This window comes from Chrysemys picta, chromosome 20 (genome assembly GCF_011386835.1).
Source record: "Chrysemys picta bellii isolate R12L10 chromosome 20, ASM1138683v2, whole genome shotgun sequence".
Taxonomy (NCBI): domain Eukaryota; kingdom Metazoa; phylum Chordata; order Testudines; family Emydidae; genus Chrysemys; species Chrysemys picta.
In genome coordinates this window covers 8636226-8660411 of record NC_088810.1, presented here as the reverse complement: position 1 = coordinate 8660411, position 24186 = coordinate 8636226, and the positions used below count along the sequence as shown (strand labels likewise).

The 24186-nt window shown below is 55.0% G+C and overlaps 2 protein-coding genes across 2 annotated transcripts in view; one reads left to right on the top strand and one right to left on the bottom strand.

Moving 5' to 3' along the window:
- The window catches only part of LOC101938932 (FXYD domain-containing ion transport regulator 5-like), a 226057-nt gene that overhangs the window by 59039 nt on the left and 142832 nt on the right, over positions 1 to 24186 (top strand). The gene's annotated exons all lie outside the window — the stretch shown is intronic.
- LOC101942107 (sushi, nidogen and EGF-like domain-containing protein 1) overlaps positions 16009 to 24186 on the bottom strand; it is a 13874-nt gene continuing 5696 nt past the window's right edge. The window contains exons 4-7 of the mRNA XM_065574530.1: positions 22894 to 23024; positions 21236 to 21517; positions 20670 to 20807; positions 16009 to 19616 (exon numbers count right to left, since the gene is read on the bottom strand). Of these exons, the coding sequence (XP_065430602.1) occupies positions 19440 to 19616; positions 20670 to 20807; positions 21236 to 21517; positions 22894 to 23024 (728 nt within the window). The 3' untranslated portion in view covers positions 16009 to 19439. The remainder of the gene's footprint in view (positions 19617 to 20669; positions 20808 to 21235; positions 21518 to 22893; positions 23025 to 24186) is intronic.

Here is a 24186-nt window from a genome sequence, read left to right as displayed (position 1 = left end):
AGGCACCCCTCCACTCCTGTCTTGCTAGGTTAGACACTCCAGTCAGCTTCAGAACAGACAGAGGTTGGGCCACACCCATCTGCCGTTCACTGAAACTGAGATGCACTCAGCTCAGGGGCTTCTTAGTTAACAGAGACTTTCCCAGCACCCAGTGTTCAGTCTTTTGGGGCAGTTTGCAACTTGTGTAGTTTTAGCTTCTTTTGATCTGTATAACTCAGATACAAGAGTTATACATTTATACAAATATGATGATCACACTCAGTAGATTATAAGCTTTGTAATGATACCTTACAAGAGACCTTTTGCATGAAGCAAACTCCAGTTACATTATATTCACTTATTATCATGTTTTTATAAAACCATATAGACTGCATAATGTCACAATCCCCTTTAACATTCATGTATGTTCCAGCTAGCTGGAGAACCCAAATATGTTGTCCTTGGATTACGGGCAGTGCTGAAAATGGCCAAATAACCATAGTTTTCTGTACATCCCGGGCTCTTAGCACTTGGACAGAAATACTTCCGCTCAGTTGTTGTACATTAAGGTAAGAATGTAATGGTTTCTACCATCCAGTAATCATAGAATATCAGGGTTGGAAGGGACCTCAGGAGGTCATCTAGTCCAACCCCCTCAAAGCAGGACCAATCCTCTGACAGATTTTTGTCCCAGATCCCTTAATGGCCCCATGGATTGAACTCACAACCCCGGCTTTAGCAGGCCAATGCTCAAACCACTGAGCTATCCCAAAGTAAATAGATTGCTTTGATGTTGTGTCAATAAAGGGGCTAGGACCATCATATCCTTGGCCCACACCCAGTCCATTTCCCTCTCCATCAACATTATGGAAAGGATTTGTGGTTCCGAGCACCACAGAGCCATGGCAGTTTTATCTGTGATGTCTCTCATGGTAGCATATTCTGCCCAGAAAGTATGATTTATATGCTGCCATGTATGCCATTGTAAATCTACAGCGTCTATATCTGATTGAACTCACTGAGCAATTTGATGTTCCTGCCCTTTAGTTATTGAGTAGTGCAGGCTTTCAATGGCACTAACTTCAAGGTCCATGGAATTCAGAACACCGGTCCCTGTTCCTATCCCCCCAGTATGGCGTCTGCTACACTTTGAGCCCTTCTTCCTGGAATATGTTCTCGCAATAATGCCCGGTACCATGCGTCAAATATGGGGGAACTGTATGGAGCACACTCGGGCTTAACATGTAGAGTAGAAACATGTGGGCTACCTGCACCTGAATACCAGGTTGTCTCCGTAGTAAGTGGGGGAATTTTACAGTTTCTGGATCTGGGCCATTCATAATTAAAAAGGTTCCATTTCCAACAGAAATCGTCTCATTTACCCAGATCGTGATTGTTCTAGTTTCTGTTGGCTCCAGTTTAAAAGGGGGTGTGGTTTAGGTTCCAGGCTGACCAGGTTTGCAGGAGGGGTTGGAGCCCCACCTAGAGTCTTCCAGAGCTGACATGGCAGAGATGCATCCATGATCAGCAGGAGTAATGTTTACCTAGACTTGAGTTTACCCATTGTGAGTCCAGTTGTTGTTTTGTCTCCAGCTCATGAATCACCACCAAAGTTACTGGAATCCAAATGCTCCATGCCTTGGGCGCCATCTTCCGGTTTTTGTTAGTAACGTTGGTACCTGTAGCTTAGGAAAACAATTTTAGTTGCAAGGCATGATCCCATTTTAACTTCCCATCTTTATCTATTCAGTACACCAAGGGCTAAGCCGGTCCACAATGCAATATGGACCTATCCATTTAGATTCCAAATTATGCTCCCTTCTACCCAATTTTAAATACATGACCAGATCTCCGGGCTCCCACAGCTGGGAGTTATCAGCTTTCTGTTTATGGAGCTTATTATTCATTTGATCAATGGCCTCGTTAATCCGGTAATCCAAGGTCAATTTGTCCTATTGTAATTGTTTGAGCCACTGAAAATAATCATGCTGCAGTGTTACTGCATCCATTTCCCCTGATCCTAAACCCATCTGTGTGGGATCAATCATCAGTCTCATCGGCTGTCCAAATCAAATTTGAACCGGCTGGATTTTTGTTTTCAGGTGGTTGCTACTACGGATAGCTGCCAGAATTAAAGGCAGTTTATCAGGCCAATTTTTCCCAGTATCACTTACAATTTTCCTTAGGGCTTCTTTAATAGTGTGATTCATGCGCTCTACTTGCCCCGACGATTGAGGGCGATAGGGGATGTGAAATTTTTGTTTAATGCCTAAGGCTTGTAACAAGCTGGTAAACATTTCTCCTACAAATGCCCCTCCATTGTCTGAATCTATTATCTCGGAAGTTCCATAACGACAGACCGCCTCAGTAAATGACTTTTTTGCAGCTTCTGTGGTGGTGTTTCTTCTAGTGGGGAATGCCTCAACCCAACCAGACAAGGCATCTATGATTACCAGTAAATACCGGAATCCCTCTTGGCTCCGTGGCAATTTATCTATGTAGTCAATTTATATTCTATGCCAGGGACCTACTCGTCTGGTGCATAAGGAGCTGGTAATGTGGTGGCCGGGCTTTATCCTGAGCACACCGAATGCAATTTTGAACCCAAGTTTTAACATCATCTTCCATACCTCTTCACTGTGCTACCTCTCTTAGTCCCCTTAATGTCCCTTCCACTCCCTCATGCATGAATTGATTTGCAATGTTAACCAGTTCCTGCTTTTCTATCTTTCCTGGGGTTCTGTTTGGGGAGTCTGGACAGTCATTATCATGAATAAGTTCATCAATTGACTGCGGATCCCCCATTACCTTCCCCACCTGGCTTCTGGTTACTACTGCAGCTATATCATACTGCCGTGCTATACCATCTACTTTATTATTCCAAAAAGCCTCCGGAGTGTCCTGTCTGTTATGTGCCTTTCCATGCCTGACCTTTAAACAGCCAGGATGTTGTATTACCCATTGGTAAATCCATTTCCATTCCTCTACATACGCAATACTTTTCCCGTCTGCTGCCTTCCACCCATTCCTTCCCCAGTCATGCATCCACTATTGTATTCCCTTGACACAGAAATCGCTATCTGCACAGATAAACACGGGTCTGGGGCAGTGGCATAGCCAGGTTCTAAGAGCAGGGGGAGCAAACATAAAAAAGCACCTCCCCCCGGCTTCTCCTCTGGCCACGCTCCCTGGCTCCTCCGGCCACACCGTGGCCTCCCCCCCTTGGCTGGTTCCTCTGGCCATGCTGCGCCCCCCCTCGCTCCTCTGGCCACGCCGCCCCCCCCATGGCTGTAGAGGGAGGCTGTCAGAGGACGGGGGGTTTGAGGGGAGGTGAAAGGGAGGATGTGGAGGGAGGGGGACGGGGGTTTGACTTGAGGGGAGGTGGAGGGGAGGATGTAGGGAGGGTGGCAGAGGACGGGGTATGAGGGGAAGTGAAGGGGAGGGAAAGGCAGGGGCATGGGGTACATGGGAGGGGTACACGGGGTATGGAGCTTGGGGAGGGGTTACCGGGGATGGGAGTGGGCTGGGGCCCCCGGGGCTCTCTGTGCAGAGGGTGCTGGAGCTGCCCCTGGGACCGGGAGAGCCTGGGAGTCCACTGTCTGCCCTTCCGCTGCTTCTTTCCGGGGCCCGGCCGCTAGGCCCGGCCCAGCGAGCAGCAGAGAGCAAACCCCGCTGTCACTGCCTCGGAGGGGCTCGCCGCGTGCAGCACCAGCCCAGGCTCAGCGCTGGCCCTACCCCTTGGGGGGTGGGAGCAGAAGGCAGCGAGCTCCGCCAGGCGCGGTCCAAGCGAGCTGCAGCCCGGCTCCCCCACTCAGCCCGGGGGCACTGCCCTGCCCGGGGCTGCTGGCGGAGCCTGGCTGTGGGCGGGTCGCGCTGACAGGCCGTGGTGGGAGAGGGGAAGCGCTCTCCCCTCCTCGGGGGAGTTTTATTCCAGTGAGTCGAGGGCGGCACCGAGGCTCCTGCTGGTCCGCCCAGTGTGGCTGCCGCGAGGAGGCGGGGGAGACCTTCCCTGCCCCAGGGGCGCCCCGGGACCCGGTCAGTGCAGGAGGCAGGGCGGGCACCGAGCTGCCCTCACAGTGGGCTGTGCGCGGAGCTTGCCATGAGCAGTGCAGAGCCGCGGCGTCCGCTCCTGCACCATGCACGGGCTCTGCCGCTGCCTCTGCTTTGCGGCCGCGCTGGCCGGGGTCTCCTGGGCCAGCAGGAACTGCTGCCTCTGCACCGCGGATCGCTCCAAGGGGCCCGGCCGCCAAACCGTCCGCATCAAAGTTGTCTGCAGCGGGGAGGAAGTTGCGGGCCGCCATGCTGCGCCCCCCCTTGCTCCTCCAGCCGTGCCGCCCCCTCCCCATGGCTCCTCCAGGCGTGCTGCCCTCCCTTGCCTGCAGGAACCCAGCGCCTCCCGGCAGACCAAGCTTCAGAGCGGAGCGTGGGCCCCGCTTTTGGAAAATGTGCTGCGGGGAAGCGGCTGCTTCCCCTCCACCCCACTAGCTATGCTACTGGTCTGGGGTTGTTCTTATATTGCTGTAGTACCTGGTATATAGATGCTGGGCTGACCCATGATCCAAATATCCCTGGAGTATTTCCTCTTCTAAGTTAACTGCTGCATATTTAATTTTCCTTATAGCTTTTATTACCCCTGAGCTCCCATCTGTGCAGCACACGTGCCCCTCTGTCCCGATGGTATCTAGTTCCTCTAGGGGGGTGCCTGTATCAGGGCTATTCTTTGCCTAAAGTAACCTCGGGGCAGTCATGTTTGTTCCCTTTTTCAATTAGACTGTGGGTCAGCATGTCACGTCTAGACACGGTCCCCGGGGTGACTCCTCTGTTTATCAATGTGAGGGTCCACTGAGCCATTCGAGTGTTTGAGACCTTGCCCCCAACCGGTTTCCCGGACAGAGTGTACTTTAAAGGGGTGTGGGTGCTTTGGATTGTTAGGGGGGCTGTTCCTGTCAGAGGTTCAAAGGATTGTACTGCCCATACCGCCGCCAAACATTCCCTTTCACACCGATCGACATTTATTTCTGGTCCCTGTAACTTCCTAGACTCGTAAGGTCCCGGCATCAGTTTATCTTCCTCATTCTCTTGCAGTAGAGTAGCTGCTAAGGCCAGGTTGTTCGCTGCTAGTCTAATTAGGAATGGCTGGGAATCGCAGAGCAGGAGCTGCCAGAACTTTTTGTTTAAGCCCCCTGAGAGCCTCCTCTTGCTCTGACCCCCAGTCCCATTTTACCTTTTTCTTAAGCAGTGTCCATAAGGGCAATGTAACTTCAGCAGATTTGTAAATAGGAGGTCTTAGAAAATGAAACCCTCCTATAGCGAGGCGGTGGGATACCCCAGAGCCCCGCTGAGGGCCAAACCTCCCCTAATACCAATGTGGGCAGAGGCACTGGGTCCGGCGCCTGCCCCTCCGAGGTCACGGCCCCGACCCGGAAGTATAAAAGCCTGCCTGCAGAGCTCAGTGGAGCCCACACCAGCGGAGGGAGCAGATGTCTGTGGCTGAGCTCCCACTTGGGAAACAGCCGCAAGGTGCGACCAGCCTGCTGACTTACCAGGCCTGTCAAGCCTACCTCTCGCCCGGTACCCTGAGGAGAACTGGCCAAGCCTGCTCCGTGCCAGCTACCCTGAGGAGGAGCCGAGCCTGCCCTGCGCTACCTACCCAGAGGAGCCGATGCTGGTGGAGAGCACCGATGACACTAAGACGGCACAGGCACCATACGAGGGGGGAGTATGGCAGTAGCCTGGGGGCAGCCGACCCCAGTCTGGCTGCTGCACTGCCGGAGCCGATGTCAGTGTGTTGCGGCCAGGATCCCCACTGACAGCAGCGAGTTTCCGTCGCTGCTAGGGCCCCGGGCTGGGACGCAGTGGAGTGGGAGGGCCTGCGTCCCCCCTGCCACCCACTCCTTGGGTGGCAGACTCCCCCTTTTCCCCTGGCCTAGAGAGGCTGGGACCTGTTAAACTGACTATTTGCTTTCTGCCCTGCCCTGATTTAGGGCCTGGGCTGCTACAAACCCTGACCCAGCCCCTGCCCAAGGGCCTTGGTTCCTGATTGACTATTTGATTACTGCCCCGCCCTGACCTGGGGCCTGGGCTACTATAGACTTTGCCTCAGCCCTTGCTTAAGGGCCTGGGTTCTGACCTCTTGGCTCAGCTCCTGCTTATGGGCCTGAGCCCCTAACTGTGTGTCTGCTGTCCCAGGCTGCCGCTGGACCTGGACAGACGGCGGACCAGAGCAAGGAGGTGGGATACCCCACAGCCCCGCTGAGGGCCGAACCTCGGCCAACACTACTACACCTCCCAACAAGACCCGTAGGAAATGTTGATCTGTAGGAGCCGGCGTTTCTAGGAGGGCTCTTACTTTTCCTTGGTCTACCCGCCTCCCTTCCTTTCCTAGAACAATGCCCAGGTAAGTCACTTGAGACCGGACCAACTGGGCTTTGTCTAAGCTAACCTTAAAACCAGTCTAATGAATCAGAGCCAAAACATTTTCAGTTAACTGTTGCACCTGTGCCTCAGTTTCCCCCCAAATTAAAGTATCGTCTACATAGGAAAAAAACAAAGGACCAGGCTTGTGGGATAAGACGGTCTAGTATATCTATAACATGTTTATGAGCTATCGCTGGGCTATTATGAAATCCTTGGGGTAAACGCTGGAATGCCCATTGCTACCCATTTACCGTGAAGGCAAATCTATGCTGTGAGTCTGGGTGCAATGGGATGGCAAAGAAACAATTAGCCAGATCAATGACTGAGAAGTATTTGGAAGTAGCCTGCACCTTTTGAATTACTTACATCATATCAGCTACTGTAGGGGCCATAGGGATTGTGCCTTTGTTAACACTCCAAGATTTACCATCTGCCTTGAGAACTGGCCATATGGGAGAGTTAAAAGGGGAATTAGTTTTTCGAATGACCCCCTGTGTTCTAAATCCTGGATTATTTGTTGTAACTGTGTTTCAGCCTCCTTAGGACAGGGGTATTGTTTTTGAGGCGGTACCAAATCCCCAACAATTTTTACACAAGCCTGTCTTTTCCCACAGTCGGTTTTCTTTTGAGTCCAGACAGTGGGGAATTTTGAGCGCCATACCTCAGCTTGCTGAATTATTGTGGTGGCAGCTGTCGATCCCCCTTTCGTTAGAGGGATCCTCTGCTCCACTTTTCCCAATTTTTGAATAAGCAGTCTGTGCCTAGAATCATTTCATTTGTCATGTCAGGGGTCTGAATCAGCTCTCCGTGGGTTCTAAACCCTTGCCCGGAGAAAGGCACTTGTGCCCATTCCCAGCCTGTACTGGGCTTCCCTTGAAAGGACTGCAGTGTGACTTGTTTGATTTTAGTGCCGGCTTGTGGCTGAGCTCGGATTAGTGAGATTGCAGCTCCTGTGTCAATTAAAGCCAAGGTAGGAGCACATGTGCCCTGCTGGATATAAATACGTGGTCGGCCCTCTGGGTCCCAAGCGATTGCACTGATGAACCTCCAGCGTGGTGCTCCTACATGTGGGGAGGTTCAATATCCCAAGGGTCTCCCTATACCGCATCTCCTGGGAATGGGAAGGGGTCCATAAATACCGGAGGAGTAGGAGGAGGGAGAGGAGCGGTCGGGGTGATTATGCTTGCTACTCGCTCCTCCTTAGAAAGTGTCTGAAGTTTAAAAGCTTCTGCCAATAAGTCCTGTGTGGGTGCCCCATGCCATTCTTCTCTATCTGCCCCATGTTGTATTAACACCTTCCAGGCTGTGGGGCGAGTGTCTCTTTCAGTTAACTCTTCCTTGCCTGGACCTGAGGGGTCTGTTTTAAATTTCCGGAGGGCTGGGTACAAATGATCCCTTTGTCTTCCTCCATGATATCCTCTACCCCGAGATCTACCTCTAGTAGGGTTACCATATGTCCAGATTTTCCCGGACATGTCCAGCTTTTTGGGCTCCAAATCCCCGTCCGGGGGGGAAATCGCAAAAAGCCGGACATGTCCGGGAAAATCGGGACATGCGGGGCTGGCGGTGCCGGGCCGGCGGTGCGGTGCTGGGCCGGGGGCTCGGGGGGCCGGGCCGGCGGTGCGGTGCTGGGCCGGGGGGCCGGGCTGGCGGTGCCGGGCCAGGGGCTAGGGGGTATTTATGGACCCCCTCCCAGGCCGGCAGTGCTGGGCGGGCCAGGGGTGCTTGGCCGGGGGCCCAGGGGCCGGGCCGGGGACCGGCAGTGCTGGGCGGGCCGGGGGTGCTTGGCCGGGGGCCGGGGACCGGCAGTGCTGGGCGGGCCGGGGGTGCTCGGCCGGGGGCCGGGGACCGGCAGTGTTGGGCGGGTCGGGGGGGCTCGGCCGGGGGCCAGGCCCGGGGCCGGCACCCCAGGGCCCAAGCCGACCCAGGCTGGAGACGCCGGGGGGGCCAGACTGGGCCGCGCCTCCTCCCCCCACACCCCCCTTACCTGCTTCAGGCTTCCCGCGTATCAAATGTTCGCGGGAAGCAGGGGAGGGGGCGGGGTTGGGGCGGGGACTTTGGGGAAGGGACGGAGTTGGGGCAGGGCTGGAGGCGGGGCCGGGGCCCCGTGGAGTGTCCTCCTTTTGGAGGCTCAAACTATGGTAACCCTAACCTCTAGTGTGTCCTCCCCAGGCCCCAGTTATGCCCTTATTGCCACTTTCATTAGAACAAGTAACTGATGGCTCTAATGCTGCAACATATACCACTCTTTCCTTTTTTATGGGAGGTAGTAACTATTTGCTGGCCCAGGTCTCGGAGTGGCAGGCTGGCCGGATCGCCACACTCCCAGTCTTGTTGCATAAAATGGTTGTAAGGAGGCAGTGCATTCTCTTAAAGAGTCTACACTAAATGGCACCAGGTCCAGTTTGGTGACACTATCACATGCAACTAAGCCAGCCATCACCTGCATGAGACCCCATCGAGTTAGAAAAATTTCGGGGTCCTCATCAGTTTCCTGTGAGATCGCAATGGCTTGGGCCAGGAAATTACACCTGCCCATTAGTTCTGCGATTTTTGTCAAGACATCCATTAGCTGGTAATCCCCATCAATCCTAAACCCGTCTATAAATCCCCACATATCTGGGGCTGCACAAATGCTCATTAAGCAGTGCATTTCTTGTGAGTTTAAACCCTCCCTTTCTCCCAGGAAAAGGGCATTAACACTCCATCTAGAAAAAATTTCCTGTTTTAAAAATCCCTAGCCACTTTACCATGGCCTGGAGATCTTGGTTAAATAACCACGTTACAGTATGTTAGGATTGGTTAGTTAAATTTCAGTAAAATAATTGGTTAAGGTATAACTAAGCAGAACTTAAGTTTTACTATATAGTCTGCAGTTAATCAGGAAGAAAGGGGGGGAATGGAAACAGGGAATGGGGGTGGGGAAACTGAAATCATGTTTTGCTAAGGGGGGGGAAATGGGAACAGGGAATGGGAACCGGAAAACAGGCAAGTCTCTGTGGTGTCAGAGCTGGAAAGGGGGACACTGAGAAAGAAAACTAAAATTATGCTTGCTAAAAGTTCACCCCAATAAACATCAAATTGTTTGCGCCTTTGAACTTCGGGTATTGTTGCTCTCTGTTCATGCAAGAAGGACCAGGGAAGTAAAAAAGGGTAAAAAATAAGCCCCCTAACATCTTGGTGCCATTGACTCGGATGCATCGCATTGAATAGGTGAGTGGCAGCCTGTAAGTTCCCCTCCCCAACAGTCAACACAGTTGCTTGGAGGGGGTTTAGTGAACTCTCGTGATGGTAGTTGTGGGCTCTGGCAAGCCAGAGTAAATGAGTTTTTGAATAAATAAGTGAGAAAAAACCAGGGCCCATAACAGTTGCAGGGGTCAGCCTGGGATGAGATTGAAAAGGAAATGGAGGAAGTGTTAGGGGACCCAGCATGATGTGAGTGGGGGATGGCTTCAAAAGGCTGACCTGGAGGGGAGATGTGTATGGAAATGCAAAATGCTCAACTAGGAGGCCAGCACCTGTGTAATAGCTACCATGGTACCTGGAAATAGAACGGCAACTAAGGTGGGCCCCACAAGCCCTATGGGAATAATGAGAAGGGGAGGAGCTCACTGGGAATCAATGGAGGGGGGTGTAAAATGGTGTAACTCAAAGAAGATGTTTGGATGTGCCCGTCTCCTATGACGATGGAGGAGCAGGATCAATGGCCTATGGCAAGGGGTGGACAATTGGGTGCACTGTGTATAAGGTGTTTTGCTGGAAATGTACATATTACTGGGGACACAATTACACCAGCCCCTAACTAAACTACACACATCTACACGCTGCTCTCTGGACTTTGGTGCACAAATAAAGCTGTAAATCTTATTGCTGTGAATATTCAAACTGGGGCATACGGCCTGATTCCATACCAAGTGCTTAAGTTGGTTTGAACGATAACCCATTTCTCTGTGCACATTCAATGAACTTATGTATGTAAAACCTGCAGGGGCAGCTTGTTGAAACTGCCAGATGCTGGACACATTAAGATGTTAACCCTGTCGAAGGAGGAGAGGCCGTGCTTTGGTGGTGGCTCAGATGTTGGACCATATTGCAGTGGTCAGGACTCGGTGTTGCTGTAAATTATCATAGCAGCTGGTGTTTTATTCACTGTATTTGTGTTACGCTGCATATGGAAACAATCAAGGGGGGCACAACCGCCTAGAAAACAGCCACTAATTATAACCTATAAGTAATGTAATGTAGTAAGCCCTCCTCCTGCTGCAGTATACTAAACAACCCAGACCCAGCCTTCTGGGGCCCACTATACTATGAAGTCTGGAACACTAATTGCAATAGGTGTGGCGTGCCCGTACGAGAGAAGGTGCAGGGCACGGTACTACACAAGGGGCAGTGGGACAAATGAAATATCAACACCTTCCACCTTGATGCCTGGCCCTATCAGGAAATGTCGCCATATGTCCTATGCTTTTCCAGGGATACCTGGGCAGGAGGATCCCCTCTCCCCCCCCCCCCGCCCCCCAAAGGGGTATTCAAGCCTGTTTGCAAAGGCCTATACTTTAAGAATTTATGTGTATTCTTATCACTTAGCTAGTTATAGAGGTATAAAAGAGAGAATCAAAATCACTGTCTGCCTGTGTAAGGGACAGTCTGAGGCTCTGTTCTTAGGCTAAGGCCTTCAGCTAAGCAGCAGAGGCAGCCATAAACTGGGAAGTGAACGGTCACATCCTCACATTCCAAACTAGTCACATGGAAACAAGGTGCTATTGGGCTGTTAGGAATACAATCCTGTCCTGGTATTCCTGTCACCTCCAGAGAAAGGGAAGAGCCTAGAAGATGTAAAAGGAAACTTAGTGTGATCGCATCCTGTCTGGCAAGAACTCACTTATCAATAGCTGGGATGTGAAATCCTCATTTCTGTATTGTTCTATCACTGTAGTCTCCACTTCCCTATTGTTTGTTTGTATAATCTGTCTGGTTCTGTGATTGTTTGTCGGCTGTATAATTAATTTTGTTGGGTGTAAACCAGTTAAGATGGTGAAATATAATTGGTTAAATAACCATGTTACAATGTGTCAGAATTGGTTAGTTAAATTTCAGTAAAATAATTGGTTAAGGCATAGCTAAGCAGAACTCAAGTTTTACTATATAGTCTGCAGTCAATCAGGAAATAAGGGGAGGAATGGAAACAGGGAATGGGGGTGGGGAAACTGAAATCATGTTTTGCTAAGAGAGGGGAAATGGGAACAGGGAATGGGAACCGGAAAACAGGCAAGGCTCTGTGGTGTCAGAGCTGAAAAGGGGGACACTGAGAAAGAAAACTAAAATTATGCTTGTTAAAAGTTTACCCCAATAAACATCAAATTGTTTGCGCCTTTGAACTTCGGGTATTGTTGCTCTCTGTTCATGCGAGAAGGACCAGGGAAGTAAGAGGGTAAAAAAATAAGCCCCCGAACAAACCCCCTGGAACATTTCACAAACCCCCAGGGGTTCACAAACCCCAGTTTGGGAACCACTGCCTTAGGGGCTATAACATTATACCAAGGCTCAAAATAAAGTTTCTATATAAGGATTTGATACAAAGTTCCCATATCAAAGGACTTGACACAAAGTTGCATGAAAACAGAGGTCACACATGGCTAGACCCAATACAAGGTTATATGAAAGTTATGCAAAGATGCTCAATGCAGACATTTATCTACACTGTGTGTGGGGGAGGAGATGGTGCATCCTTCTTCCCCTTTCCCGCAGACCCACTGTGGAGCGTGCTGACAAATCCCAGTGCAAAGTGTGTGTGTGGTGGTGGTGGATAGAATCCAGGCATCCCACCTCCCAGCACCCCTGTGCTAACCCATCAGCCCTCATTCCACTCCCAGAGCAGGGGAGAGAACCCAGGCATCCTGGCTCCCAGCTCCTCCACTCTCACATTTGAACTAGAGCCAAGTGGCTGAGGGGCACCCTTTACAGATGGGAGCAACTGGCCTTTGGGGTGAAAATCCTGTGACTGAGACAGGGATAGAACCCAAGAGTCCTGACTCCCAGCCCCCCCGACCTAAGCACTAGACCCCCGAGTCAGAACCCAGGATTCCTAGCTTCAAGTGCCCCCTGCTCTGACCCACTGGACCCCACTCCCCTCTTAGAGCCGGGGATAGAACCCAGGAATCCTGGCTCTGTTTCAGCTGATCATCTCAAAGGAAGGCATCTCAGTCCCCTATTGTGCCATGGCAGGTTGCCCAGATTGTGATGGGGATGGTGCAGACAGGTCTCTGGGAAGTGCTGGTGCCTTTCCTGACCTACTGGAGTCTGAATTTTGAGATTTATCTGCAGTGGATCGGTATGCAGGTATGTACCATGGGCAAACTCTGAAGTCTCTGGCACCCCCAGAGAGGAAAGGTCCCATGCCCCATTCCCCACCCCTCTGAGCCAGGGAGTCCCTGACCTGGGGCTGGATCAGCACTGGTGCCCCCTAGTGGGTGTAATCTGTCTCTTGTTCCCTACAGTACTAGGGTTACCATTCGTCCGGATTTACCCGGACATGTCCTCCTTTTGTGTGCTAAAAATAGCGTCCGGGGGGAATTTGTAAAGCACTCACAATGTCCGGGATTTCCCCCTCCCCCGGCAGAGCAGAGCGAGCGGCTGGGAGGGCTGCAGGAAAGTCCCGGGCTGGACTCCGGAGCAGCTTCCTCCTTCCACCCCCCCCTCCCTGCATTCTGAGCCGGCCGGCAGCTCCTCCTCCTGCAGCCCGCTCCGGCAGCCCTGTGCAGGGCCAGGGACCGGGTTTTGTGTTGTGCAGGGGAGCTCAGCCATGTGTCCGGCTGGCACAGAGCCCAACACCCTGTTCTGAGCAGCAGGGTAAGGGGGGGCAGGAGAAGGGACAGGGAGGTTCTGGAGGGGGCAGTCAAGAAATGGGGGGGGCTTTTGGAGGGGAGTGGAGAAAGTTTTGGGCAGTCAGGGTACAGGTAGGGGGTAGGGTCCTGGGGGGCAGTTGGGGGGGGTCTTAGGAGGGGGCAGTTAGGGGACAAGGAACAGGGAGTCTTAGGTAGGGGGTGGGGTTCTGGAGGGCAGTTAGGAGCAGGGGTCCCAGGAGGGGGCAGTCAGGGGACAAGGAGCGGGGGGTAGGGGGCTGGGAGTTCTGGGGGGGGGCTGTCAGGGGGCAGGAGTGGGGAGAGGGATCGGAGCAGTCAGGGGACAGGGAGCAGAGGGGTTTAGATGGGTTGGGAGTTCTGGGGGGGCTGTCAGGGGGCAGGAGTGTGGAGAGGGATCGGAGCAGTCAGGGGACAGGGAGCAGAGGGGTTTAGATGGGTTGGGAGTTCTGGGGGGGGCTGTCAGGGGGTGGGGAGTGGTTGGATGGGGCGTGGGAGTCCCAGGTGTAAGTCTGGGGGTGGGGGTGTGGATAAGGGTTGGGGCAGTCAGGGGACAAGAGGCAAGGAGGCTTAGATAGGGAGTGGAGTCCCGGGGGGCAGTTAGGGGCAGGGGTCCCAGGAGGGGGCAGTCAGGGGACAAGGAACGGGGGGAGGGTTGGGGGTTCTGGGGGGGCGGGAAGTGGGAGGGGCAGGGGCGGGGCTAGGGCGGGGCTCCTCCCGTCCTCTTTTTTGCTTGTTGAAATATGGTAACCCTATACAGTACATTGCTTCCGGATCCCACCCCGTGGTACCGTCAGGAGTCCTGTCTCTCGCTGGTGAGGCGGGCTGGAGTTTGGGGGGGCTGGTGTGGGGTGGCCGGGAGCTGGGGAGGGAGCTGGGCAGTGTGCAAGAGGACTTGTTGCTGAGTTTTGCACAGCTGCCTAGGGGTGTTTTTCTGCAAATTGTTTTATGGCTGTTTACACATAACCATAAACTTGATCTTAAACAAATAGTTGCCTGGCTTCCATGCTGATGAAAGTCCTGGCAGGTCTGAAGGGCCCCTGAGGTGGCTAGAAGTGTTGCCAAGTGTCACAATGTTTAGTTTAGTTTATTTCTTATGTAGACATGTGGCTCTAACTACCAGCCCTCACTTCCTTCCCAGATGCAGAGCTAGAACCAGGTGTTCTGACTCCCTGGTCACCCTAATAAAAGTTATGCTATGAGCAAGAGTCAGGCCCTGTCAAAAGTCAGTGTCCGGTACACGAACTCGGCACCGCTATTGCTAGCATTGCTAAACCACACTGAACATGTGAACACATTCCAGCCTCCGGCCCAATACCGCCAGCCCCGACCCCGACCCCTGGCCCAGCACCGCCGGCAGCAGGTAAGCTGGGGGGTGGTGGTGGGAGGAGGCACGGCCCAGTCTGGCCCCCCCAACCGAGCAGCTCCCTCCGGCCCCAGCCCCGGCACTTCCAGCCTGGCTTGGCTCGGGCCCTGGGATGCCGGCCCCGGGTCAGCCCCCGGCCGAGCACCCCCGGCCCGCCCCAGCATTGCCGGCCTGTCCCGGCATTGCCGGCCTGGCCCTGGCCCCGGCCCCGGCCCAGCACCACCGGCCCCCAGCCCAGCACCGCCGGCCCTCGGCCCGGCCCTGGCCCCCGGCCCAGCACCACTGGCCGCTGGCCCGGCCCCAGCCCCCGGCCCAGCACCGCCGGCCCGGTCCCGGTCCCGGCCTCCGGCCCAATACCGCCAGCCCCGACCCCGACCCCCGGCCCAGCACCGCCGGCCCCAGCCTGGCCCCCGGCCCAGCACCCCCGGCCCCGCATGTCCCTATTTTCCTGGACATGTTTGGCTTTTTGGGATTTCCCCCCGGACGGGGATTTGAGGCCCAAAAAGCCGGACATGTCCGGGAAAATCCGGACGTATGGTAACCCTAGTGATACCTTATCTGAAACCTCAGGAGTAAAAGTATAAAGACAGGTGGTGAGTAGGGATGTTTTGTCTGAAACACCAGGAAAAAGTACAAGGGGAGGATGTGACGAAGTGGGGACTGTTCTTAATGTTTCCTCTGAATACTGTGTGGGTGCCTCAGTTTCCCCTATGCATTTCTTAAGTCTCTAGGTGGTGGGGAAAGGCCAATGTGCATAAATCACTGACACTCTGTCTCCCTGGCAACAAATGGCCAGGGCCCCTTCCCCCTCTGCAAGGAAATAGCTAAAGGTGAACAAAGAGATCAGGTGACCTCCTGGCCCAGGAAAGAGACAAAGCCGAGAGAAGGAGGGGCTGGAGGGGGTTTGAGAGTTGGAGCTACCTGGGGACTAGGAGTGAGGGCAGACATGGGTGTCTGGCTCTCTGAACCCCATAATGGACCCGGCCGAGGGGTCCCGTTCACTGCTGTACCTACAAGCTCTGTTTTAGACCGTGTTCCTGTCATCTAATAAACCTCTGTTTTACTGGCTGTCTGAGAGTCACGTCTGACTGCGAAGTGGGGGGTGCAGAACCCTCTGGCTTCCCCAGGACCCTGCCTGGGCGGACTTGCTGTGGGAAGCGCATGGAGGGGCATATGCTGAATGCTCCCAGGAGAGACCCAGGAGGTGAAGCCGTGTGAGCTTCTTGCCATGAAGACAGTCTGCTCCGAGGGAGAGGAGGCTCCCCAAAGTCCTGACTGGCTTGGTGGGGAGCAGTTCCAGAGCATAGCCCGGGGACTCCGTGACAGAGGTATCAAACATGTCATGAAACACGTAAGGTGGTAAAAACAACAAGGAGTCTGGTGGCACCTTAAAGACTAACAGATTTATTTGGGCATAAGCTTTCGTGAGTAAAAACCTCACTTCTTCGGATGCATAGAGTGAAAGTTACAGATGCAGGCATTATATACTAACACATGGAGAGCAGGGAGTTACTTCACAAGTGGAGAACCAGTGTTGACAGGGCCAATTCAATCAGCGTGGATGTTGTCCACTCCCAATAATAGATGAGGAGGTGTCAATTCCAGGAGAGGAAAAGCTGCTTCTGTAGTGAGCCAGCCACTCCCAGTCCCTATTCAAGCCCAGATTAATGGTGTTGAATTTGCAAATGAATTTTAGTTCTGCTGTTTCTCTTTGAAGTCTGTTTCTGAAGTTTTTTTGTTCAATGATAGTGACTTTTAAATCTGTAATAGAATGACCAGGGAGATTGAAGTGCTCACTTACTGGCTTATGTATGTTACCATTCCTGATGTCCGATTTGTGTCCATTTATTCTTTTGCAGAGGGACTGTCCCGTTTGGCCAATGTACATGGCAGAGGGGCATTGCTGGCACATGATGGCATATATGACAGAGGATGTGCAGGTGAATGAGCCCCTGATGGTGTGGCTGATGTGGTTGGGTCCTCTGATGCTGTTGCCAGAGTAGATATGGGGACAGAGTAGGCAACGAGGTTTGCTACAGGGATAGGTAGCTTGATACTTGATACCATGTAAGGTGGTAAGTAGGTTGTTTATCCCAGATTGTTTGTCTCAGTCTATAAATGTTGGGCTACCTCGCTTTAACCCTTCGGCTGGCCTAGGGAGCAGTGGAAAGTCCCACCACTGAATGAGCTGGTACATTTTGTCATGGGCATACCCGTGCTAGTGTAACTGTAGACATTGATCTGGGGATCTAGGACCCTGCTTCGTCGGTGTGACGGGATGAACTCACTCCGCACTGGACGGGGAAGGGTTAACTCCTCACTGTGGGCGGAGGAAGCCAGGTCCCTAATGGACATGCTCCAGGTGTAACAGCAGCGTAAGAGGGAGTAGCCCAGCTCAGTCTAGGCTGACCACCGGAGAGGAAGGATATTCCTTGCCGGCTCCCACCCGAGAACAGCTGGAGTCCCGGACCGTGGAAGCCAGAGCTGCTGAGACCCAAGCAGAGGTCTGAGCTACGGGGAGCTGCACTGGCCGAGGAACCCAGAGACCCTGAAGACGACAGACCACCACGATGAGTAGCACAATAGGAAGTAGCCATTGTCCCGATGATAATCAGCGTGTTGCAGACAGATCCCTGCTGACTCAGTGGAGGACACACTTGCCACTGAAAGGGCCTTGGACTGGGACCTGGTGGAGCAGGGAGAGCCCAGGTCCCCCTACCCTGGCCGCCACCCCCCGGATGGCAGCCTACACACCCCAACCGGCCAGTAGGCCATACAGCCCCACCCTGGAGGGCAACTGTAACCCTTCTGCCAGGTGGAGCCAGCAGCAACCAGGGCCGGGTTCAATATCTAGGGGTTCCTTTTCAACAATACAACACAGAACTGGCTCGAGCCCCCATCCTGTAACCTGGGGAAAATTAGACACCATCCCTGGGCGCCTCTGAGAGGCATTACTTCCCCACTCGCAAGCATAGTCTGAGTGTAGAAAAGAAATTTTTAATGACAGGAGGGAAGTCACCCGACATTAATTAGGGAAAACGCCACAAGCAGGATTCATAATCATAAAACTGCGCGCGGGACGCCCACCCCAGAGTGCATGGGGCAGAGCCTTCCGCCTCATGTCCTTGCGTTCTACAACCAACAGTTCCTTTTCTGTGCCCCTCTCGGCTCCCTCACCAGACCCCACTCACAGGGGTTGTCCTTGGTCAGTGAGGAGCCAGGGTTCAGAGGTGCATCTGTGTGAGTTCAGCTCCCACCCAGCGAAGAAGGCACCTGGTTTGCTCCACCATCTGAGCACTTGCTCTGGCTGGCTGCCCCCCAGACGTGGTTTCTCTCCGCTGGCGGCCCCACCAGCTGACTGCTCGCTGCTCCTGCCGCCGACTGTCAGTTACCTTCTGCTGCCACCTGCCTCTCCGCTGTGACTGCTGCAGGTCAGTCTCAGTGATTTTCAGCTTTCAGCCGGCTGGGCAGAAGCGCTGTCCCCCCACACGTGATTTCAGCTCTCATTTAAGCTCTTAAAATAACAAAGGCTCCTAATAGAGCCTATTTAGGTTTATCTTTGACCAGAAGGAGGAAGAAGTTAAACCAGACTGGGGACTCTCAGGCAGAGCAGGCTGGGACATGACATGACACCTCACCGGACCCATCCTGTCCCCCCTCTGGCCTCACGACTCCCCCAGGTAGGGTGACCAGATGTCCCAATTTTATAGGGACAGTCCCAATTTTTGGGTCTTTTTCTTCTATAGGTTCCTATTACCCCCCCACTCCCTGTCCTGATTTTTCACACTGGCTGTCTGGTCACCCTGCCCCCAGTGCTTTTATCCCCACAGAAGGGAAACGGAGGCACAGAGGGACTAAGTGACCCGGCTAAAGGGAGTCTGGAGCAGAGCCGCTCTCTCAACAGTGCACCTAGTGCCCTAACTACTGAGCCAGCCGACAACTTTCCTTTCTCAGAAGTATGGATCCTGGGCTGGCACCAGGGCGTTTGCCGGGTTACGAGGGGGGGGGAGGGGCTCCCTGTTCACCTCTTCATGGCGTCTGTTTGCTACATGCCAGCAATGATGCAGCTTCGCTGTGTAACCAGCCTGCCAGTGAAATCAAACAGAGCCCAGGAATGTGCCGGATCCGGGTTCGCTTAGTGCCACGCAGCCTCAGCGAGTGAGTCAGAGGCGTCAAGGTGACACTTAGACATGAAAAGCCACTGTCTGTCAGTGCTCAAAGACACTCATCTGTCTGTCCCCACAGACACCCCTTTATCCATCTGTCCCCACACACCCTCTCTTCCCATACACCCTATCTATCTATCTATCTATCTATCTATCTATCTATCTATCTATCTATCTATCTATCTAATAAGATCTTGCTTTCACATTTAGACATCTGGACACTGAACAGGTTTAATTCTTTCCACTAGGAGGCAGTGCGCACCCACACCCACACACCCACACACACACACACTCCCTTTCCCGGGCGTCCCCCCTCCCGCAGGTGACAGACATCCCAAGCCACAGTTCACAGATCATCCTTTATTGCTACACTACACTCAGGGCTGGCTGCAGGGGGCGCCCTGCCAGGCGGGGCAGCAGCCTGGATCTTTCCAGCAGCTGGGACAGGTCGGACGGCGTGCAGAAGGGTCGAGGAAGGGCCCCTCTGAGCCAGGCCTGGAGTCATCTGGAGAAAGTAGGGTTGGCGTGAGGAGGGAGACTGGCTGCAGCATCCCAGCGGCAATGGGCCTGGAAAGGGGGCTCGGGCAGGGCTGGGGACAGAGATATGAGGTTTGCAAACTGGACGTGTGACTCTAGAGCTGGTGCCACTTACAGCCAGCAGTTGCTGCTCTCGGTGGGGACTCCTGTCACCTTGAAATCATTCACCTGGAAGACCCAGCGGCCCTGAACCCCAACATTGCTTGTCTGCCCGATGTGGAGGATGGCGTCTGTGCGGGAGCCTGGGATGTTGTAGAAGTTTTTGTCGTCGCCGCTGTTGAAGCCAGCCTGAGGGCAGACATGGGGAGTAAATGTTAATGCAATAGCCCGTTGCAGCGCTTCCTACTGCCATGCCGGGGTATTACGACGGCACTGACAATGAGAGGAGAGTGCCCCCTAGTGAGCCCCCGCCCTGCTCCCTGCAGCCCAGCACACCCTGCTGAGCCCCTGCCCCGCTCCCTGCAGCCCAGCACACCCTGCTGAGCCCCCGCCCCGCTCCCTGCAGCACAGCGCCCTCTGCTGAGCCCCTGCCCCGCTCCCCGCAGCCCAGCACACCCTGCTGAGCCCCTGCCACACTCCCTGCAGCCCAGCGCCCTCTGCTGAGCCCCTGCCCCGCTCCCTGCAGCCCAGCACACCCTGCTGAGCCCCCGCCCTGCTCCCTGCAGCACAGCGCCCTCTGCTGAGCCCCTGCCCCGCTCCCTGCAGCCCAGCACACCCTGCTGAGCCCCTGCCCCGCTCCCTGCAGCCCAGCACACCCTGCTGAGCCCCTGCCACACTCCCCGCAGCCCAGTGCCCCCTGCTGAGCCCCCGCCCCGCTCCCCGCAGCCCAGCGCCCCCTGCTGAGCCCCTGCCACGCTCCCCGCAGCCCAGTGCCCCCTGCTGAGCCCCCGCCCCGCTCCCCGCAGCCCAGCGCCCCCTGCTGAGCCCCTGCCACACTCCCTGCAGCCCAGCGCCCCCTGCTGAGCCCCTGCCACACTCCGCGCAGCCCAGCGCCCTCTGCTGAGCCCCTGCCACACTCCCTGCAGCACAGTGCCCCCTACTGAGCCCTCTACTCCCTGCAGCACAGCGCTCCCTGCTGAGCCCTGCCCTGCTCCCATGAGCACAGCGCCCCCTACTGAGCCCCCATCCTGCTCCCTGCAGCCCAGCGCCCCCTGCTGAGCCCTCTACTCCCTGCAGCACAGCACCCCCTACTGAGCCCCCATCCTGCTCCCTGTAGCAAAGCGCCCCCTGCTGAGCCCCTGCCACGCTCCCTGCAGCCCAGCGCCCTCTGCTGAGCCCCTGCCCTGGTTCACACCGCCACCTCATGCCGCATTCCTGTGTGTGCTGTATAAGGGGACCTACCTGGGCGGGAGTGCCCCCTAGGCCGGTGTTGGGGTCTCCGCTACTCGCTGTGCCCGTGGTCCACTGGATCGTGCCATAGTTCAGCATGATGAAGGTGACTTTGCCGTCATTTGCCAGCACAGCCTGAAATGTGTTCACCTGCAGTGGAGAGGGAAGGGACCTGGGTGAATCAGTCTGGGAGGTGGGAGGGGACTCCTGCGTGGGGGGGCTGTGGGAGGGCAAGGCCAGGTGCCTGGGGAAGGCTGGCCCACGGGGTATTCCATCCAGGCTGTGCTACGTATTGCTGCCAATGAAACCCACTGGTCAGTAGGTGGGATAGATTCATCTATGGGGTGACCCCTAGTGGTGACCAGAGGAGCTGCACAGGTGCAGGAAGCGATTCTGCTAGCCAGTCCCCTGGAGCACCCCCTAGTGGCGAACATGGGCAATGCAGCCTGGACCTGCACAGCAGCAGGAACCATAGGGTACTGTCTGGGTCCAGCAGCCCCACTAGCCAGTCTCCCTTCCTCTCTCTCCCCTGCCCCTAGGGGCTCGGCGGGGGCCTTGGGGAATGAAGCGCCACATACCTTCTGAGAGGTGGAGCCGAAGTAGGCCACACGGTCCCAGGTGGCCACGAAGGCCCACGTGGCAGTGAAGGGGATCTCCGGGAAGTACTGGTTGATGTCTCTGGTGAGGCGGCGCAGCAGCTCGGGGTTCTGGGTCTCCCGGTAGTAGATCTCCCCACCCAGGTTGTTGTTCACATCGCCCCAGTAGGGGGCCACAAAGGGTCGGCCATCAGCCAAGGGGAAGGGGTCGGGGGTGTACTGGGAGACGGACACGCCGAAGGACACCACGCCATTGTTGTTCACCTGTGGGGGTGAAGAGCAGAGTGGTGGATGTAGGAACACAGCAGAGCATGGCTAACCCCCTCCTTGCAGCACAGCACCCCCTACTGAGCTCCCCGTCCTGCTCCCCACAGCACAGTGTCCTCTGATGAGCCCCCTGTCCCATTCCCCACAACATGGTGCCCCCTGCTGAGGCTTGCACCCACCCCCAATGCCCAATGGGATGTGAGGCACCTCAGCTGGTGATGTGGGGCACAGACACAGAGATGCATAGAGTCTAAGGCTAGGTCGGTCCATTCTGCCCACTTGCTTTGCCCTCCTACCTAACCTCGGTCTCAGAACCAAACTGGGGACCCCAGCCTCCAGCCCAGATCTGTGGGTCGAGCTAGAGTGCAGCTTTCAGAGGAAGATGCCCCAACTCCATGGAAAGACTCTGAAAGATGGAGATCCCACCCCGCCACCGGGGCAAGGGTTGGTTCCCCTCCCTAGCGCAAAGTCACCCCTCATTTCCAGCCTGGATTTGTCCAGCTTCATCTCCCAGCCATCGGCTCTCACTCTGCCGGGTCTGCTGGGTTCAGGAGCTCTCTGCACTGAGCAAGCTCCTCCCCAGGGAGGTACTGATAGACCGGGATCAAATCCCCTCTTGGCCTTCTGCGTAGGGATGCCATATTTTCATTTTAAAAAAGGAGGACACTCCACGGGGCCCCGGCCCCGCCCCAACTCCGCCCCTTCCCCCAAAGTCCCCGCCCCAATTCTGCCCCATCCCCTGAACGCTCCCCCCCCTGCTCCTCCCCCTCTCCTGCTTCCCGCAAATCAAATGTTCGCCGGAAGCCTGAAACAGGGAGGGAACAGGGAGGCAGCAGGTAAGCTGGGGCTGGGGCAGGGCGTGGCCGAGTGGCCCAGGCCAAGAGGCTCTGGCCCCGGCGTCTCCCGCCTGGCTCGGCTCCGGCCCTGGCCCAACACCCCCGGCCGAGCACTGCCGGCCCCACCCCCGGCTGAGCACCGCCGGCCCTGGCTCCCGGCACCCGGCCGAGCACCCCCGGCCCCGGGCCAGCTCACGACCCCCCGTGTAATAACCTTGTGACCCCCTGAGAGGTCCCGAACCCCAGTTTGAGAACCCCTGGCCTAAGCCCTAAGAACAGGGTAAGAGTGGGTGCCCTAGAGTGTAAGGATAGGCCTGAGCCCAAGGAAGGGTAAGGGTGGGTACCTACATGAAGAGGGTTATGCCTTGAGCCTGAGGAATTAGTTAGAGGTGGGTGCCCTAAAGTGTGCATGTGTCAGAGAATTTTGTGTGGGAAACAGCATGGATCGATAGCTAGCCCTGTGTGGCACCCTATTGCTGGCTGCCTGTGAGCCGTGTGCCTTGGGGTTGGCGGTGGGATCGGCCCTGCTGTACGTACATAGAGGGAACGGTGCTCCTTGCCATAGAAGGTGAAGGTCATGGAGATGGGGATCTCCGGTGATGCCCCATCGTCAACTTTGGGGTTCTGCTGGTCGCCCTGGGTTGGTCCATAGGGATACAGCAGGGTGTCTGGGGTGGGGAGAACGTGCCTTGTGAGAGCCCAGAGCACCTCCTCCCCCGTTGGGTCCCATTGCCCCCCGGAGAACCACCTCCCACCTCATCCCCAGCCTGATGCCCTTTGGGATCAGCAGTGTCCCCGTGTGGTATCAGGAGCTGTTTTGGGAGAGCTCCCCATTGGCCTTTGTATTCCAGAGCCATGCTGAAACAAACCAAGTCCCCCCAATCCTCACCCTGATCCTCCCCATCCATAACATAGCCGTCCACCCCGATTCTCCACCCCACCCCCAATACAGGCCCCTACCCTGATCTTCCCCCCTCACTCCATCCCTAACATAGCCCCTGACCTGATCCCCACCCTGATTCTCCAACCACCACTAATACAGGCCCCTACCCCAATCCCCACACCTAACACATCCCCCCACCTTGATTCTCCAACCACCCCTAATACAGGCCCCTACCCTGTCCAGTTTTGGGCCCCACACTACAAGAAGGATCTGGAAAAATTGGAAAGAGTCCAGTGGAGGGCAACAAAAATGCTTAGGGGGCTGGAGCAGATGACTTATGAGGAGAAGCTGAGGGAACTGGGATTGTTTAGTCTCCAGAAGAGAAGAATGAGGGGGGATTTGATAGCTGCTTTCAACTACCTGAAAGGGGATTCCAAAGAGGATGGAGCTCAGCTGTTCTCAGTGGTGTCAGATGACAGAACAAGGAGTAGTGGTCTCAAGTTGCAGTGGGGGAGGTTTAGGTTGGGTATTTGGAAAAACTTTTTCACTAGAGGGGGGTGAAGCACTGGAATGGGTTACCTAGAGAGGTGGTGGAATCTCCTTCCTTAGAGGTTTTTAAGGTCAGGCTTGACAAAGCCCTGGCTGGGATGATTTAATTGGTGTTGGTCCTGCTTTGAGCAGGGGGTTGAACTAGATGATCTCCTGAGATCCCTTCCAACCCTGACATTCTATGATTCTATAATTCTATGATCTTCCCCCCCACGCTATCCCTAACATAGCCCCCGACCCGATCCCCACCCTGATTCAACCACACCTAATACAGGCCTTTACCTCAATCCCCACCCCAACACAACCCCCACCCTGATTCTCCACCCCCACCCCTTATAAAAGCCCCTACCCTGATCCCGATGCCACCTTGATTTCCCACCCCTAACATATCCCCCTAC